General features: G+C 36.8%; 1 protein-coding gene across 1 annotated transcript in view; it reads right to left on the bottom strand.

The window, feature by feature from the left end:
* Nucleotides 1-443: 443 nt before the first annotated feature.
* LOC311080061 (uncharacterized protein) overlaps nucleotides 444-19,722 on the bottom strand; it is a 67,884-nt gene continuing 48,605 nt past the window's right edge. Inside the window, exons 6-9 of the mRNA XM_084109825.1 lie at nucleotides 15,784-15,957; nucleotides 13,184-13,357; nucleotides 1,550-1,605; nucleotides 444-1,474 (exon numbers count right to left, since the gene is read on the bottom strand). Of these exons, the coding sequence (XP_083965951.1) occupies nucleotides 915-1,474; nucleotides 1,550-1,605; nucleotides 13,184-13,357; nucleotides 15,784-15,957 (964 nt within the window). The 3' untranslated portion in view covers nucleotides 444-914. The remainder of the gene's footprint in view (nucleotides 1,475-1,549; nucleotides 1,606-13,183; nucleotides 13,358-15,783; nucleotides 15,958-19,722) is intronic.

Here is a 19,722-nt window from a genome sequence, read left to right as displayed (position 1 = left end):
ACATCACAGTTTTTAAACTTGTAGAAAATACAAAAAGTTTTCTAAAACCATATGAAACAAACACGAATTGTACATTTATAAAAACTTGATACGTTTTGTTTTTACATGTTTTTTTGGTAACACTATTTTACAGTGTTACACGTTACATGTATTTACTATTTAGTAATAACTATAAATTAACCCTAACCCTATAGTACGTACATGTACTTAATATTACTCAGTACTTAGTAATTATTATAATAAAGTGTTTTTTGTACTTTTTCCTGTTCAACAGTTCTTCTGTATTAGATTCAATCCAAACTCTCTTTTGATGAAGATTCATAAAGTGATTCAGTAAAAACTGGACATTAAAAAGCAAACGTGTAAAAACAGTGAAACTCAGGGTGACAAACGTTTATCATGAATGAAAATAACAGTCAAAGATCAACAACTGAAGAAACATGTTCAGACTGAAACAGGAACAAGCGTTTATTGACCATAAACTACAATAACATGATTAAACTGTAATAAAACATGTGAATTAACAGTGAAATACTGGAGGTGACAGTAGATTAATGTTCATTTTACAGTTATCTCTATGATTATATAGATGAGGTGTTATTCATTTCACATTATTGATTATAATAATCCTTTGAGATCCAGCAGTTTTAATCAGATCATCTGAAGGATTTTAATAACACATTGTGCACAAATAAAGTGTATGAATATCAATAACGGTGATAATGCAGTAACCCACACATAATCAACAACTGGAAAAAACTGTTCAATTTAGTGAGTGTGTGTGTTTATGTAATTTCACATTTCTGATAAAAATTAAAATGTGTTAAATGGTACCACATTTTCTTTGTATATTTTTTTTTTCAGTGTGTGTCAGTCAGAGTTTGTGTGTGTGTGTGTGTGTGTGTGTGTCTGTGTCAGTCAGTGTGTGTTTGTTGTTTAATGTGACACAGAGACACTGAAGAGTTATAATAAACTCTAAATCCAGCACAGAGGGGTTCAGTGAATGTGTGTGTGAATGTGTGTAAGCGTGTGAGTGTGTGTGTGTCAGAGATGCTGTAGAAGGACAGAGTGCCGGCCGACACGTCCACAAACACTCCTACTCTTTTACTGGATCCTGAACCAGCAGAAACAGAAGTGCAGTTGTTATTGTGCCAGACAGAGAATCCGTTATTATAGCAGAACAGACTCCAGGACCTTTTATTATATCCAAACACACTGTCATAACTCTCTCCTTTCCTCTTGATTCCTTTATATGACACTGATATATGAGTATAATCTCCACTCCATTCAGCCTCCCAGTAACAGCGTCCAGTCAGACTCTCTCCACACAGAACCTGAGGAGGCCACACATCAAATCTCTCTGGATGATCAGGATACGACTGACTCTCTCTCACACGCGTCACCTTTCTGTTCTCCTCAGACAGAACGAGACGAGTGTTTGCTGTGTTTGGATCCAGTGTGAGATCAACAGCATCTGAACACAAGAACACACATTACAACAGCAACATTTACAACAACACACACTAAAACTCTGTGTTTGAGGACTTACATCTGTGTAGTCTTGATGTCATCATGAACTCTTTAACTTCTGAACCGTGATCCACACTAGAAAACACACACACACACACACAAAAAAATACAATTACTTGACAACAAGTGTACCTATATTAATATTTTAACAAACATAAAATAACCTTAAATAATGTATAATTACGACACACGTCAACTTTTTTGAACTTTTTACAAGAAGCGCATTCAATGTGGACGCTCAAGCGGTTGCCATGGTAAAGAACAACACCTGCGGTTGCCATGGTAACGAACAACACCTGCTTGTAAAGTGAATAATTATATCCTGTATCTGAGACTAAATCACTAAATAATGAGAAAGCAACAGAATATTGTGTTTTTCTAGCGACGCCGTCTCAGTCTCCACTGGGCTTGAGTAAAATAATAATGCACTGTGTGCAGGATTTAATCTACATTATTAAATAAGTGCAGTAACAGCAGCTTCTCTTCTCTTCTCTTCTTTTCTCTTCTCTTCTCTTCTCTTCTCTTCTCTTCTCTTCTCTTCTCTTCTCTTCTCTTCTCTTCTCTTCTCTTCTCTTCTCTTCTCTTCTCTTCATTAAAGCTCCACTGAAGGGTTGCCAAATATCACAAAAAAAAAAAAACTAAACAAACCCCTCAAAAACACAATATAATAAACTGACAAAACTGAACCAGAGGAACAAGTATGAACAATATAACTAGCATTAACAATATTCTAAAACAAATTAAAAGGCAGGACATTTATTATGAATAAATTATTTCAAGATAAAATATTTAGATATTATAAATTGATTGATGAAGTAAAACAGTAACATGAGATTGAAAAATAATAATTAAACAAAACTTTAAAGTTGAATTACACCTATGAGTCATATTAAATTAGGATCAACGGCTTAAATAAACTAATTCAAATTCAAAAACAAGTTTAGAATCAAATCTAAAATCAAAATTATGCATATATAGAATCAAAATCGAGAATCTATTTTCTCTCTCTCTCTCTCTCTCTCTCTCTCTCACACACACACACACACTCTCACACTCTCTCTCTCACTCTCTCTCTCTCTCTCTCTCTCTCTCTCTCTCTCTCTCTCTCTCTCTCACACACACAGAGTTTATTACAGTCTATTACAGTTTGTATCAAACAGACACAGAGAAGCTTCTCATATTGTGACAACGATCTCTTTGTTTTGTACATGAATAGTTCACATCACACACACACACATACACACACACGCACGCACACACACACACACACACACATCTTGCTTGTTGTGTCCAGAGTCCAGACTGAACTATCGTAAAGCTCTCATCTATCAGTGAATCCGTCTATCAATGGATATATGAGGGATCCGCTGACAGACGCCTGCTTTCAAACGCTCCCGTGTAGCTTCCGTGTAATCAGAGACATATATATTGAGAGCATGAACACAATGGACAACCAGAGGTGTTTAAGAATTCGTTCAACAGCTTGATACTGAAGTCGGTACTTTTGACAACACTAGCCCTACACTGTTAGACTTTGCCGTAATTTTACAGTTACTTACCGCAAAAAAGCCCAGTAAAATACCACTTATATTATTTACGGTTAACTACTGTTAATTTTTTATGAAATTTACAGTAACTTACTGTATATGGAATTTACAGTACTTTACTGTTTACGCAAAAGCAGTAGTTCTACTGTAAATGAAGAAGACCGATTCTTTGAAGTTTGTATATGCATATTGTATTTATGTTTTAGGCATATTAAAATATCATATGATAATGTTTTATATTTTTTTCCCCCATCTTGTTCTGCAGATGAAAATCATGAATCTGCATTCTCATTTTTAAGCTATGCAAACACTGGATGTTTTCTCCAATAACAAATATATACTATATGTGACCGATCACGGAAAGTAGGGACAAGTAGGGTTCTGGGGCATTTTGAGTTATTCACAGATTCTGAAATTGTAGTCTCCAAGCTTTCCAACGATGTGTAACACATGGAAATCTGATAATATTTGGAGAAGTTGTGTCCATTTGAAGGTAGGCACTCAAAAAAGCTCAAAGGGGAGAAAACTGCCTCTAAAGATTGTGCAGTTCTCACCTCTCTATCCTGCTGGGAGTGACAATAGGGCTCATTTACATCTCATTTAGATAAGCCATACCCCCTGTAAAGCTCCCCCTGTAAAGCTGAAAAGCACAGGGGGAGCAAAAAGGTCAGGAAAATGTGCCATCAAAAGAAAAAAAAAAAGTTTGCAAACAGGTCATATATAAATAAATGTCTCTTAGCATCTACCGATAAAACTGTATAGGCAACTCTTATATACACTGACAACTGACAGATGACTTTGAGCGCACCGCTAACGGGGTGTGTGTGTGTATATACAGTATATATATATATATATATATATATATATACACACACACACACAGTTGGCAGTGCGCTCAAAGTCATCTGTCAGTTGTGCAGTAACCCAAAATCTCCTGAATGAAGTTAAAACCCATCATGTCACTGAAATGTGTTTTTTAAATCAAGTGATCAAAGTGCTCGTTGCCGCTGCGATCAGTGGCGCGTATACAGTGTTTTCTTGTGTGGCTCGCGCACACGCCGCACTGTCTTCACTCGGACACCCGCTTTAATCCGTTGCGGATACTCTCTATTCATTCTGGTGAAATAACAAAACATAATGCACACAAACGTGTCTCTGCTTAATATACAACCACTGATGAACATAATCGGTTTTGATGAGAAAAATGCATGCTGCATGCTAGAATCTCTGAAAAACAAGCTGATTTCAATCTCAAAATGTACGCTTTTAAATATACCAATACTGCTATCTCAAACATGGAGAGGCTTCTTCGTGATCTCAACTAACAGATTCTGCAAAAAAGCGAAAATCACCAATTTTGGAAAAAAACCCCGCTTCTTTCTCATTTTGCTCGAAAGTTGTGCTGCCGACTTGTGTCCCTGGTTTCTGTGACGGGTCACATATATAAACTTTGTTTACACCTCACAAAATTGTTGTGCAAAGCCCGCGCAACAACGGTCCTCACTGCAGAACATGAAATCCACGGGGAGGAGTCGGATCCAGATCCAACTCCTCCCACCTTGCATATACCTAAACCTACCCATCTCCACCCCCTGATCCCTAAACCCACGCCTAAACCTACCCATCTCCACCCCTTAATCCCTAAACCCACCCCTAAACCTACCCATCTCCACCCCTTAATCCCTAAACCCACCCCTAAACCTACCAATCTCCACCCCTTATATCTGGATCCAACTCCGCCCAGCGGATCTCGTGTACTGCATTGAGGTGCTACTGCAGGGATGGGCAACTTCGGTCCTGGATGGCCACTGTCCTACAGAGTTTAGCTTCAACCCTAATCAAACACACCTGAACAAGCTAATCAAGGTCCTCAGGATTACTAGAAAATTACAGGCAGGTGATTTTTTCAGGGTTGGAGCTAAACTCTGTAGGACAGTGGCCCTCCAGGACCGAAGTTGATTTGATTTTGCCTGGCAGAATGTAAACTGAGGTTTGTGTGACATCACGTGTCGAGTGCGTGCTCTTAACGGATGTCCCTGCTGAGAGTGGATCGCTCGCTAGATGCCAGCTGGGGTTTTTTCTGAGGTAAGTACTTTTTACTGAACAAATTTATTTTATAAGTTACTTTTACAAAGTAAACCATTACCAATATCAATTAAATATAGCTAAATTTATGAAGAAAGTAAATAATAAAATCTAATAGGCTTTTAATAACAGCTCACAGGACAGTCTAATTTTCCTCGAAACTGCCGCTTTAATATCCCATTAAATGCCATAGAATTGACTGACTGCCTTTTCCAGTAGATGGACCCAATCTAATATTTACACAAACAAAAGTTTTCTGTCCTTTTTATGACCAGTTATGGCATATTTTAATCGTCAGTTAAATGTGTGACGTTTTGAAGTAAGTTAGGCCTAGCACGTTTTCTCAAAGGCACTCTCTCGCGCTCTCTCTGCCCCAGGCCCGGTTCTATGGGGGTGCTATGCACCCTCAAACACAAGCAAGAGATTGCTACTTTGATACTGTTACTTGATACTGTTATAATATATTGGTGAAACAGATTTGCCAAACCAAACGCTCCAGTGCATATTTGTGCTTATTTGTTTTCGCACTCTGGAGAACGCAGGAGTTTTTATTCAATGCCGAATTATGCAGGCTCGCGAAAACTCTCATTAACAAAGTGTAGACACAATGTAAGAGATGTGACAGCTACGTATAAATGCTGGATTCACTCTGCACATGACCGAAATATGACATGTTAAAATAGTAAGGCATTTAAAGCAATGTAAAGGCAGACTAATTGAAAAATATTCATTGCAAAATATTTTTTTAAATTATATGCCAATTATTGGTAAAACTGTCATCTGATTGTGTAATTGATCAATCTAGCAGTCATCCTAGATCTGTCATTTATCATGTTCATAACATTTAGTCATTTGCCAATAATCATTGCTGAAAAATAATGTTTCTTCTATTTCTCTCTTTTCCCTGTGTCAACAGGAGCTAACTACAGCCCAAAGGCCCTTTTAAGAACCTCAGCACTGAGCATCTTTGGCTTTGTAAGTATGTTTTGACTAACTATCAGATGCATTATGTGATTAACATATTGTAATGCATAACTTGCAGAACTTACAGCATAACTTTTTTTAGGAGCACTTGTGTGAATCAAGAAACATTTCTGATTATTTTCAGTTGTACACTTTTTTTTCAGGATTCTTTGAATAGAAAGTTCACTACTGTTCAGTAAGTATTTTTTTATTTTTTTTATTTTTTTGGTTGTTGAATGAAATTAATACTTTAATTCGGCAAGGATGCATTAACTTAAAGTGACAGTAAAAACATTTGTAATGTTACAAAAGCTTTCTATTTCAGATTTAAGTTTGAAGGGCCATAAAGTTACTCAGTGTACCTTTAACGTAATTGTACATTCAGGCAATTAATAGAGTTATGTGCAATAAACAAGGTATGTGCAATAAAGCTATACTATTTAAACTAACTCGACTGTTAATAACTGCTGTTGCACAAGTTGATTCCTTGTCTGTCCATGAACAAATTTAGATGAAATAAACTCCAAACTCAACCATTTCTCACACATTTTCTCTGTTTTTTTTTTTTTGTTTGTTTTTTTTTTTTTTCAGATCAGCCATCAGTGGTTTACCGGTATGGAGGCCAGTCAAGACCAACTGGGATGCTTTTTTTGTGTATTGTCATGATCCCTGCTTTGATTTGTTATGAATTCAGTTCTCTTTTTGCATCCTCCTTTTGATTCTAAACTGAATTCAAATGGCACTGCAAATTGGGTAAGAGACAAACATAAATTACTTAATTGGGTAAATTGAGAGATGAAACCATGCTGATGACCTCTGTCTGTGGTGAAGTAGTGAGTTTGACGTGTAATTAAACTCGAGGTTCTGTGGGGTGCGGACTGGATCGATTCCATTCCTAGAGCTTCCGGACAAATCTTTTGGGGTGCGGACTGATGGGACAGTGAACCCGAGGTTACCCCGTGAGTCAGTCCTAGAGCTTCTCATGTATGATTTTAGGGAAAAATCTGTTTTATTTGGATACGTTGATTTCTTAGGTGAGCCGCAAGAACACTACAGACACAGTGTATTCACCATGGGAAAATCTCAGAGTAAAACTGGGAGTTGTGAAAAATATGATACACCGGTGTATTGCAAGATGAGAAGTTTATCTATGTATTATCTTTTTACTCTTTTAATTCATTTTATAACTGTACTGTACATTTTTTTTTATTGTTTTTATAACTGTTTTAAAGTGCCCCTATTATCCTTTTTACTACAACACTTAGCTACAACAGGTTTACGTGCATCAAAGGTAAAACAAACTGTTGAATTTTATCATAATATAAATTTGCACATCACCACATTTTTAAAAGATTAAACGGCTCGTCAGATGAATCAATCTCTCTAAATTCCTCCTTTCCACATGCTACTGGCCAGACAGCTCAGTCTGTTGTGATTGGTTTACTGCGTACAGTGTGTGTGTCTTAAACAAAAACACCCACTGCCATAACAACATCAGCTGTCCTGAGGCTTCCTACTCCGTAAACTAAACACAGTAACGAACAATGACGTCGATTTTACCATATCAATCCGAACGCGAGTCCAATAATGAAACACTGGAAGAACTAGTTATTCAACCTGAACCTCCATCACAAGGACGACTCAAGCAGGACGTTTCTCAGTGATATACTGCATTAATAGATACAGTTATAGATAATCATGGCCCACAAACTGATTAGCATAGGTATTTAAAGGGTTAGTTCACCCAAAAATTTAAATTCTGTCAGTAATTACTCACCCTCATGTTGTTCCAACCGCAAGACCTTCGTTCAATACATCGTTAATATAGTCCAAGTGACTACAGTGGCTCAATCTTAAGTTTATAAAGCGACGAGAATACTTTTTGTGCAAAAAACAAACACTTATTCACGACTTTATTCCACTATTCATTTCCTTCTCTCTGGGCCTCGAGTGAGTTCACATAGTGTAATAGCGCAGCGCTTCTGTGTTGCACGTCACACGCATCACACACATGACCAGCGTCGGCCAATAGTGAGCCTACGTGTGACGTACAACACAGACGTGCTACGCAGTTATACTACGTGAACTAACTCGAGGCCCAGATTGAGCCACTGTAGTCACTTAGACTATATTAACGATGTCTTTAATACATTTTCTGGGTCAGCAAGTTCCAATCTCTTAGAAGCCTATGAAGTAGTGATCCAGCTCTCAGATTTAATCAAAAATATCTTAATTTGTGTTCCAAAGATGAACAAAGGTCTTACGGGGTTGGAACAACATGAGGGTGAGTAATTACTTACAGAATTTTCATTTTGGGTGAACTAACCCTTTAAGTTAGACAGTGATAATGTGAGTTAGCCAGTTAGCAGGAGACCTATACAATATAAAACTCAAAACGAAGTATTTTGAACTCCATCTTCCAAGAGCAAGCGGTTTACGAATCCTGCATTGAACTCCGAGATTTGAGAAGCTGTTGTCAGTGAAATAAAGGGAACACAGCAAAAGTTTAGGATTATACTGCTATGATATCGTGGTAAAGATGAACTTTAACCACTGATTCTTCACATGCTCGTCCTTGGGCAGTGAAAATAAAACTGGCTTTATCGTCACATTGTAGAGCACAGCGTCTTCTCAACATGATTCTATCCAGCATCCACAGTGATCAGCTGTAGTGTTTGAAGGGTTTCAAGTTTTCCCTGGTGTCGGCAATATGCTAATGTTTCGTCTTGACGTCACAACTAAATGGCTTATGACTCGTTTGAAAAACGATTAGGCCTCAGAGGCCTTGTTTACACTGCAGGTCTTGATGCCCAATTCTGATTTGTTGGCTATATATTTGATTTTTTTTTTTACCGTCCGTTTACACGTTCTTTCAATTGTGACCCATATCCGATTCATGTGTTTACAATTGCCATACTGTCTGAAACATTGCGCATGCTTAAAGGGATAGTTCACCCAAAAATGAAAATGCTGTCATCATTTACTCTTCCTCAAGTTGTTCCAAACCTGTATGACTTTCTTTCTTCTGCTGAACACAAAATAAGATATTTTAAAGAAGGTTGGTAATTAAACAGTTGCTGGTCCCCATTGACTTCCATAGTATTTTTTTTTTTCCTACTATGGAAGTCAATGGGGTCCATCAGTCGTTTGGTTACCGACTTTCTTCAAAATATCTTCTTTTGTGTTCAGCAGAAGAAAGAAAGTCATAAAGGTTTGGAACAACTTGAGGAAGAGTAAATGATGACAGCATTTTCATTTTGGGGTGAACTATCCTAGCCTGACTACGTCAGACTTCGTACTTCCGCTCAATTTCAGTTCGCTTCTGTACTCAGTCTGAGATAGCGACCGTTTTCCCTGTTTTTCTCCGGCCTCAAAACAGCCGGCCAATCAACGAACAGAGGGCGGGCTGAGAGCCGTGACGTAGACGCTGATTGTACCGTGGATGCGTAGATTTACTTCACATAATCTTCAAAAGTCATTCACAGCCATGTTCACTCTGCTATTTCGCTTGATGGTTTTGTTTTCGCATCATACATATGTTTACAGTGGAAGTTAGATGCGGCTGAGCATGCGCATAACACACGCCATACCAAATGTTATGTGATTGGCTTACGGGTAACCAATGATTTTAAACTTCAGACAACCCCTCCCCCCTTTCGAGAGAAAGAAAACGCTTTTCAATTATGCCATGCCAGACTCTGTCTACGAAGCAAAGCAAAGTAGTGCCATCATTGCAGCCTGTGCATATGCTTAAGTTATTGTGTGTGAGAGAGGTCTCAGGACTGGTAGGAGCATATTGTGGCGGGCTTTAACAAGAAGCAGTGGGTCCGAAATTTTAGGATGAGCAAGCCAACCTTTGATATGTTGTGTCAACGTTTGTCCACATTCCTCTCCTACGATGACACAACGTTTCGACAGGCCATCCGTCCCTTTGCAGATGCGCATCGGGGTTGCTCTTGTCATTAAACCGCGGAGAAGTAGCCTAATGCCTCAGAAAATCCGATCAGCCTATTTACATGACAGTTGCATTAGCACATATCCGATTTATATCTGATTTATTTCCACATATGAATGAGGCCTGAAACCGATCTCGAAATATCTGAATGCATGTGTTTTTTCCTGTTTACACTGTCATAGAACACATCCGATCTGTGTCACATGAGCAAAAAATCTGAATTGGGTTACATTTCACTTGTAAACGAGGCCTTACACTACATGAAAGGTCATTTTCAAAAATCCATAATAGGGGCACTTTAATTTTCCTTGCTTTTATTTTGTGATTATTTTAATTCCTTACTGTGTAAAGCACTTTTATTTGCCAAAGTGTATGACGTGCTATATAAAAAAAACTGCCTTGCCTAATGTTGCATCAGAATAAATAAATGAAATGGATGTAATTGATTGTGAGAGTGACTATATGAAAAAATGGGCTATAATACTGTAAAATGAAATTGCGGTATTGACATCATACTGTAAAATTAAATTGCGGTAAGGGCATCATACTGTAAAATGAAATTGCGGCAAGGGCATCTTACTGTAAAATTAAATTGTGGTAAGGGCATCTTACTGTAAAATTAAATTGCGGTAAGGCATCTTACCGTAAAACACATTTACAGGTAAGCTACTGTAAAGGGGAACTTACAGTAACTTACTGGCAATAGTGCTCCCAGTAAGTTACCGCAAAAAATACGATAAAATGTCTAACAGTGTATTTACGAATGTTTTGTTAAAGTATTTAATAAAACTGCTTTAAATGTGAGAAGTGATAAAGTATGAAGGGAAAAGCTTGGATGGTAAAAAAACTAGACTGAAAAGTGCTTTACAAAACAACAATTGTGGCTGTTATAACACCTGATGTAGTCGTTACATCATAAGAAGAATGGCATCTACGCTAATGTTAGTCTTTCTGTTTATTCCGAGGTTTACTGTAGTCAGCCGGATCCGGGCAGTATCCAGATCAGATGGTGGACCTGCGCCTAAACACGACCATAACTCATCTCTGAAGTGTTAGCAGAGATTGTGTCAAATAGACTCTCCCCTGTGAAGGCCTCAGACACGACAGACATCGGCCAGATGAAACTGGATAAATATTCTTAATGTTCTGATCCAATCTGCTTTATGACCTGTAATGATGCCTGAATCATAATCATTCACTGTTCGTTTGTCGGCCAGAGGAGAACTGAGCGATTGAGCCTGGTTTCTCCCAAGGTTTTCTTTCTCTATTCTGTCACTGATGGAGTTTCTTCTTGCTACTGTCGTCTTTGGCTTTAGTTGGGGACACCTAATATTCAACAATATTATTGATCTGCTTGCATTAAAACCATTATATGAGAACTGAACAGAGTGGGCTGATGACATCACTGTTTTCTCCAGAGCAGCTATATATATAGGAACTAAATAAATAACTTTTTTACAACAAAAATTAACCATCACTAAACTTACGTAAGCTGGACTATGACACTATATTCTTCTAGATCTGCTGTACAACAAAAACAAACTTTGTTGCATTATTTTCCTGTTATCACTGTAGAGCTGCTTTGAAACAATCTGTATTGTAAAAATAACTATATAAATAAAGTTGACGACTGTTCATGTGTTTATGTTTAGGATTGTTGTTGATCTTTAATATTATAGTTATGAACAATATGACTGTCACAGTTATGTTCAGTTAGTTTGTTTTCATCAGTCACGTGTTCCTTTGTTTGATTTTTCCTGCCAGTCATCACTTGTCATGGACACTCATCTAATCATCACACCTGTTCGTAATCATTTCATTATCTCTGTGTATTTAGTTCCTCTGTTTTCAGTCTTTGATTGTCGGTCAATGTTTGCGCGTTGTGTGTGTTTACCACAAGTTTTACACATGCACTGGTAAGCCTTCTGTCTGTTCCTGTGTTTGATGTAATATTAAAATTACTTGTTATTGGATCCTGTCTACCTTCATCTTCATCGTCTTGTGGCAAAGACATCTTTTGAAATGCACTGCTGTTATAATAACATTTCCTCTGTACTGTGATGGACCCCCCTCTTTTTTCATTGAGGAGGTGTATAGTGTGAAACTAGATTTTAATTATTTGTAAATTGACTGTGAAATAAAATGAATTGTTTTTTTAAAAATGAAAATAACCTCTCACACATGCTTTGTCATAAATGGGTTCACAGACATGTTCGAGAAGATTATCTGTTTTGGAGATCAGTGTAAGATGGGGGTCTCTTAAAGAGTGTGTTGGGAAATGAAGGAGGAAGTTCCAGTACTATGTCTTTGTGAGGTTTCCACAGCTTCGATAGTATCAGAGTCTTACTTCTTTTCTCGACACATTGTCACTAACAACTCATCTGAATGCTTTATCACTTTGTCTAAATTGGATTGCATGAGACAGGAGCCTGGTTTTTGATGCCTTAGGTAAGCAAACCACAGCTATTGTCAGCTGTATATGGGCAAAACAACATTATATCAATAATAATAATAATAATAATAATAATAACAATAATAGGATACTCTAAATTATCTATGCCAGGGCTAGTCGCCTTTATCTGAACTAAAAAAACTTTCAGAGAAAAATTCAGTCAATACACCAATGCAAATGACAAGGGAAATTTATTGTATCTGGGGTAAAATTTTGTCATTATGACATATATGTTGGGGTATGTTGAACAGCTACAATAATTTTGACAGACATATTTGAACACCTAAACCTATTTGTTATTAAATTTCTTATTTTTGGTTTGCTATCATATTTCATGAAGACATTGATCTGGCAGTGATCGTAAAAGGTGGTTGTGCTTTGATGGTAAATGCACTAGAGTTAGAGGGTATTTTATTTGTTATAGTATTATCTACTGCCAAAGACCCTAGAGTTGTAAGTGAACTGTCCACAGGAATCTATTATAATTCTACCATTTAGAATGTAAAAAACAAAGTTTTGACATATATGCACCAATATTTGTTGACTACAGTATCCTGGTTAATAAATAAGTGTCTCTTGGCAACCTCAACTATTAAAAACTCTCAGTCTCACATGCACACTAGATAGGATGATTCTTACTCATCCACTTACTTGAGTTTGTCCAGTGTGCAGTCTGGATGGTTCATTGTATCAGAGAGCAGCTTCACTCCTGATTCTCCTGGGTGATTGTAGCTCAGATCCAGCTCTCTCAGGTGTGAAGGGTTTGAACTCAGAGCTGAAGCCAGAGCAGCACAACCTTCTTCTGTCACCAAACAGCCAGATAATCTAAGACAACAATAAGTGTTCATGTTAGTGTGCTTCATTTTTAGAGAATATACACTACACTACATTAAATACAGGGCTCTTCCACTGGCAGATTGCTGGCTAAATTTGACCCATCAATTATCTTTACAAGGACCTTTGATTGATTGCAATTAGATATGTCGTGATTACCCAATTTCACAATTGACAGTGATTAAAATGGTCACATTATTAAACCGTAAGAGAATTTGGAAGCTATGGTTAAAAATTAAAGAGAGAAAAAATGAAAATTAGTCTTTCAGACTTGTGCCCTCTGTCTGGATACTCTAGGTAAGAAAGGGTGTGTGCAAAGCATGAACTTTCAGCGCATGTGAAACGCTCAAAATGAAAACATGGTGGAATTACGCAATCTCCTGGACCTGTATTCACAGATATTAATTAAGCTATTGGGAGCATTTTGGCAATCTAAACATGATTCAGGAGTAGTTGATGACAGGTATGCAATATGCAAAACATTCAGATGAAAAGTGTCAGCAAAAGCGGCGAACACATCTAATATGTACAGCACCTGAGGGATCATCACCATCCACACACAGATGAAAGTAATAATTTTACAAACATATTAAATAGCCTGTTACTTCTATCCAATAATCACAATAAGCTATGTACTTTGTTATTTTGATAAGAACAAGGTCTCAAACTTTTAAATTAAAACAATAAATACCATTTTAACACTTTAATGCATATGACAGATCACTATAGCCACATATCTGTTTAAGTGGAAACATGGAGCGCACCTGAACTGATCATCTGTGTATCTGTGCATCTCTGTACCTGAACTTATCATCTCTGTATCTGTGCATCTCTGCACCTGAACTGATGATCTCCGTACCTGAACTGATCATCTCTGTATCTGTGCATCTCTGTACTGATCGCTGTACTACTAGTTTGTCATGTACCTCTGAAAATCCTCCCGTCTGCCACCGGAGGTCTCCCTCACCTGAGTATTAGCACTTGGACTACAAATCTCAGAACTCACATACCTGGACTGATTGCACAAATATTTGTTCTCCATTTTATGGACTATTTAAGGATAAAATGGAGAACAATTCTCCCTGTGAATCTCCTTTGGCAGTGGCAGTGCTAGGATGAACACCCTCTGGGAACTGGTCACATCCATAGTACCACCACAGACATCACTCTACAAGCTGGAATATTACAGGTGGACTGGTTCTTAGGTAGATTTGGTCATCGTCATGGTGTGTCGGTAAGGACACAGAGACAGGAACCCCATTAAATGACTTTAATGTCCATCAAGTTCACTGGTTACATTTGTAAGGATGGTCACTTTTGTGTGTGTGTATGTGTGTGGTCTAAACAAAGGAAAGGAGAAATAAATGACAAATTAACTGAGTCTAGAATTAACATGATAACATTACCACATGTAAATTATCAGATAACATAGCAGATGTAAAGCTGTACTCAGCAATGTAATATACAAATAAAGTGCATCCTTTGTGCATCCACAATGGCATTAACATGTTCACATCAGGCGATTCTGAATATACTTATTTGGTTTAAAACGCTTATGTTTACACGAACATTCAGTTGTGCGGAGCCACGGGTCTTCCTCGCATCTGTTTATATTCTATATAAACAACTCAGCGAATAATCGTAATCAGCAGCAACTGAAATATAAACAAGATGAATAAACACTTGCTTTTAGTCATTAATGCACACAATTCTGGCAGGAATTAGGAAAAACAACACACAAACAATCTCTCTATGATAGAGCGAAAACTAAACTAAAAAGTTCTGAACACGGTCTCCTGCCCTGCAAGAAGCTCAGCTCCAAGTATGTGGGTCCTTTCAAAATCTTAAGACAAATAACTCCCGTATCATATAGTCTCCAACTGACTAATAAATACGGCATTTCTTGAGGTTCATGAGTTTGTCACGTTTTTTTAAATAATCTTTATTTCTCACTTGTCTGCTTTTTTGGGCAAATCAGAGTGAACGGCTGCACTAATCGAGTTTCATGAATGCAGTCACACTTTTGTTATGTAACAAAATACATTTTGGTTGTTTTTTCACCAAATACTGTCATATACCCCCCAGAACACTTGGAATATATGACATGTGTTGCATGGGACCATTCTGTGATACTTTTGCCTCTTTTATTAGCTTGATGCTGTTCGCTATTGACTATTGATTATGTGAACGGATGTGAGTGGGAATTAAAAAAAAAAAAAAATCTCCTTCTATGGTTCAAAAAAAGAAGGGCATACTGCATTAGAACAACAGCAGGGTGAGTAAATGATGACTTAATTTTTGGGTGAAATATCCTAGTCAGTTGCATAGAATTAGAATATAACACATTCAAAAATATATATACATACATGACAGCTTACTTTTATTTTGCACAGACCAGTTGAAATCCCCTTAAATACCTCAATTTGTCGAGTTGACAGTTTGGACTCTTAAGTCCAATAGAGAGCAGCTTCACTCCTGAATCCTGCAGGTCATTTTTACTCAGGTCCAGCTCTCTCAGGGAGGAGTTTGATGATTGTAGAACTGAAGCCACAACCTTACAGTGCTGATCACTGAGATCACAGTCTGTTAATCTGAAAAAAAGAGAGGACTGATCAAAAGGCATGCTGGTGTTCCCACCAGATCGCACAAATTCCTTGGTTAACCAACTTCAACATAAAAGATCATGCTGATTGACATTCTGGTCTTTTGTAAGGAAGATTCACCAATTTAAATAGACATGACTTCATATTTCATGAAGATTATGTGTATAATGTTTTATTTCTTTGTTTATACAATCCTTTATAGTGAAAAGGTCTTGTTAGCTGAATAGTGTCATTTGAAATATATTTTTTTAGTTTTGTTGGACCTTTTGCCTTATTTATTGATAGTACTGAAACACAAAGATGGGAGAGAAATGAACAGGATCAGGAAGGGACCTTGAATAAGACCGAATCTCTGTTATGTATTTTCAATTTTATTTGTATTCCAATTTTTACAATACACATTGTTTCAATGCTGCAATTAACCTCTGGTTATAGTGAAACGAGAGGAACAAGAAAGCAGCATCAGAGAACATCTATGTCTGTATTGCGGTCAGGCAGCTCCTGTCTGCCTGCTGCTGGTCTATGTTTGTAAACTCCGTATTCTGCCTTCTGTTTTGAATCTCTATTTAATGTCATTCATTGTTGTTCTCATTTGCTAAATTTAACTTACTCATCAACATATATTAGATATTGTCTATATTACATAAATCTGACATCGCTAGCTTTTATCTAAATCATTATCGCTAGCACAACACGCTAGTATATTGCTAGCCAGCCATCCATGCTTGTCGTCTTTTCTCTTGCGCGCGTCTGCGGCTTTTACAAATCAAACAACTGTGGTGAGTAGGATCAGTCAACAAACACGGTGAGTAATGTCTTCTCCTGTTATTGTCACTTGCACTTCATGTCACATGTATAGCATAGCCTTCTCTGTCAGCACAGGATTTACATCTGATAAATGCAGGGAGATAGTCAGGCTGACGGAGAATATTTCAGAACTAGAGAAATGCATCCAAACTTTAAAACTTTGTATTCATCCCTCCTGAGATGGTTAATTGTGTTTGTTGGGTGAAACCTTTACTAGTGTTCTGAAAGAATTACTTAATTTGAGACATGAATGATGTGTTTTGGTAGTTTTAGTGCATTTTGAATGTGAAATTTACTGCAGTGAAGCTGAAAGTTGGTTAAGACAATGAAGTGAAGAGCTTTGAAAAAAGTGATAAGTATTGAGAAATACATACATTCTAATTTAATTTAATTATAATATAACATTCTAATCTTGTCGGTTAATGGATTATCGGGTTACAAGCATCAGCTGTCAGTCAGAAAACAAAATGTTAAATGAACATCCCTACTTCATATATTTCAACTGAACCAACTAAAAATGTTAAGTGCAGCAAGTCAACATAACATTTTGAGACTGACCTCCAAAATCTTTACAGTGTGTTTGTGATGGCAAGAAATGAGAAAGCAGCCGAACAAGTAACATTCTTTACCATCCAACTGGAGATGCGAAGTTCATTTTGATTAATACAATCATTATTCACTGTATAAAGCAGTGACCTGAAATCGTTACCTTAAAGAGCTATTTTCTGTCATAGACCCTAAAGGGACTGTATAACCAAGCATAGAAAGTATCTATGAATAATATTATGAATGATAAGAGGCGTCTTCTTGCCTCTTCTTGCCATTTTGTACTGTTGCCGCCGGGCCGTCTATGGTATTATGGTATTTTTTACCCCGTTGAATGAATAACAGATTCAAATGGTCTTTCCTCAAAAAATTTTTATTTTTATTTTTGATAACTGATGGTTTGGTCATTTTTTTTAAATTGTACATTGTATATGTTTATCCATGCATATTGTGATCTCTGATGCCTGTGTGAACACACACACACACACATAAATATATTAGGGCTGGGGGAATTAATCTTTGAGATTAATTTGAAATGTTTAACGCGTAAAAAAAAAATAACGCAATTACCGCAGCACTTTTTTTTTTGCCTCGGTTTAATATTTCCTGTAGCGGCCGTTATTGAAAAGGCCGAAAATATGCCGTCCCGTCTCTCCGTGTTCAGCGATCAGGTTTCATTCTCACACAGCTTTCATGAGCGGGTTTTTTTCCGCTCCATGTGTGCGGCGCGCTCTCCGTTCCGTGTGTGTGTGTCGGCGCGCTCTGTCGTTAACGGCCCAGCGGCGCGCTCTCCGTTCCGTGTGTGTATGTGTGTCGGCGGCTCTGTCGTTAACGGCCCAAACGCTTCAATCATGTACCGAGCACTGGAAAAGTAAAGTCCACTCAAATAACGTGAATTTTCTCTGTAGACTTGTGTTTGCTGAGCTGGTATAGTCATGCTGGGCAACAATGGTAAAATGACCTGCTCTGATCACATGCTCTGGTAATAATAGCTTTGTAGGACTATATTTTATTTTGATAATTATAAAAAAAATAATAATAATCTGTTTAATTGATTATGTTGATTGATTATTGAAAAAAATATATATATTGATATATTGATGTTTAATATTATTTTAATAAAGGGCTATTTTCTGTTCCTTTTTTTCCTGTGTTGTTTAATTTAATTAGGTGATTCTAAGTTTAAATATTGATGATTACAAGCTTGGGGGAAACGCAACTAATTGCAATTAATTAGTTAATTGTTTTTAATCGATTCCCAGCCCTAATATATATATATATATAAAATAAGTGAACTAAGCATGCATTAATCTAATACTGACACAGAATCTAATAGTGTTCTGTGAAGTCTGTCTTTATTTTGTAACTTTTTATATATATATATATATATATATATATATATATATATAAATATAAAAAGTTACAAAATAAAGACAGACTTCACAGAACACATATATATATGTTGAATGAAAAACAGATTCAAATGGTCTTTCCTCAAGCAATTCAAATGTTTTAATTTTTGATAAGTAATGGTTTGGTCATTCTTTTTTCAATTGTATATTGTATATGTTTATCTATGCATATTGTGATCTCTGATGCCTGTGTGAACATATGTAATTATATATATATATATATTTCGGTAACACTTTATAATAACTGCACGCTATTAATCATTAGTTAAGCATTAGTAAACAGTTAATTCGTAATTTATAAAATCATAGACATTAATAAGCAGTTTATAAATTCAGCTATAAATGCTTTAATAATTGTATTTTCATACTTTATTAATGATCAATTTATAATTTCTAAATGAAGTATTGCATTATTTACAAAGCAGTTATTTAGGAGTTGTCAGTGATTCATAAGATCACTTAAGTGGAAGTAAATGTAGTAAATGCAGGTAGTTATAAACCTAAATATAAACATAAATATTTTGACTCAGTTAACATATAGGCTACCCTATTGATCAAACAGCAAAGATTTTGACACTCAGGGTGTCAACATTGCGTAATACTTGCTTGGGTGGGTGTATTTTACCCTCAACAATCAAAGGAAAATACAATCAGCAACAGTTTACCCCCACTGGAAGGACCCAGATACCCAGGATTCAACAAATGACCAGTCAGTTTGGAACTGTAAATCAGAGACAGTTTTCTTGACACATGGATTACCTGTCAATCATGATTGACAATGGGGCCATAAATCAATAAAAAGTGACATATGGTACATGTTAATTCTGCTCTCGTTGCATCATAAGAATGGTGTCTACGCTAATATTAGTCTCTCTGTTTATCCCAAGGTTTACCGCAGTTCGGCGGATACAGGCCGTAGATCTGATGAAGGACCTGCGCCTGGACGCGACGACAACGCAGTCCTGAAGTGTCAACTAGTCTCTTCTGT

The sequence above is a fragment of the Abramis brama genome (assembly GCF_963993115.1).
Source record: "Abramis brama genome assembly, chromosome: 1".
NCBI lineage: Eukaryota > Metazoa > Chordata > Actinopteri > Cypriniformes > Leuciscidae > Abramis > Abramis brama.
The sequence above is the reverse complement of the archived record's forward strand: the minus strand, read 5'-3'. Positions and strand labels throughout refer to the sequence as shown.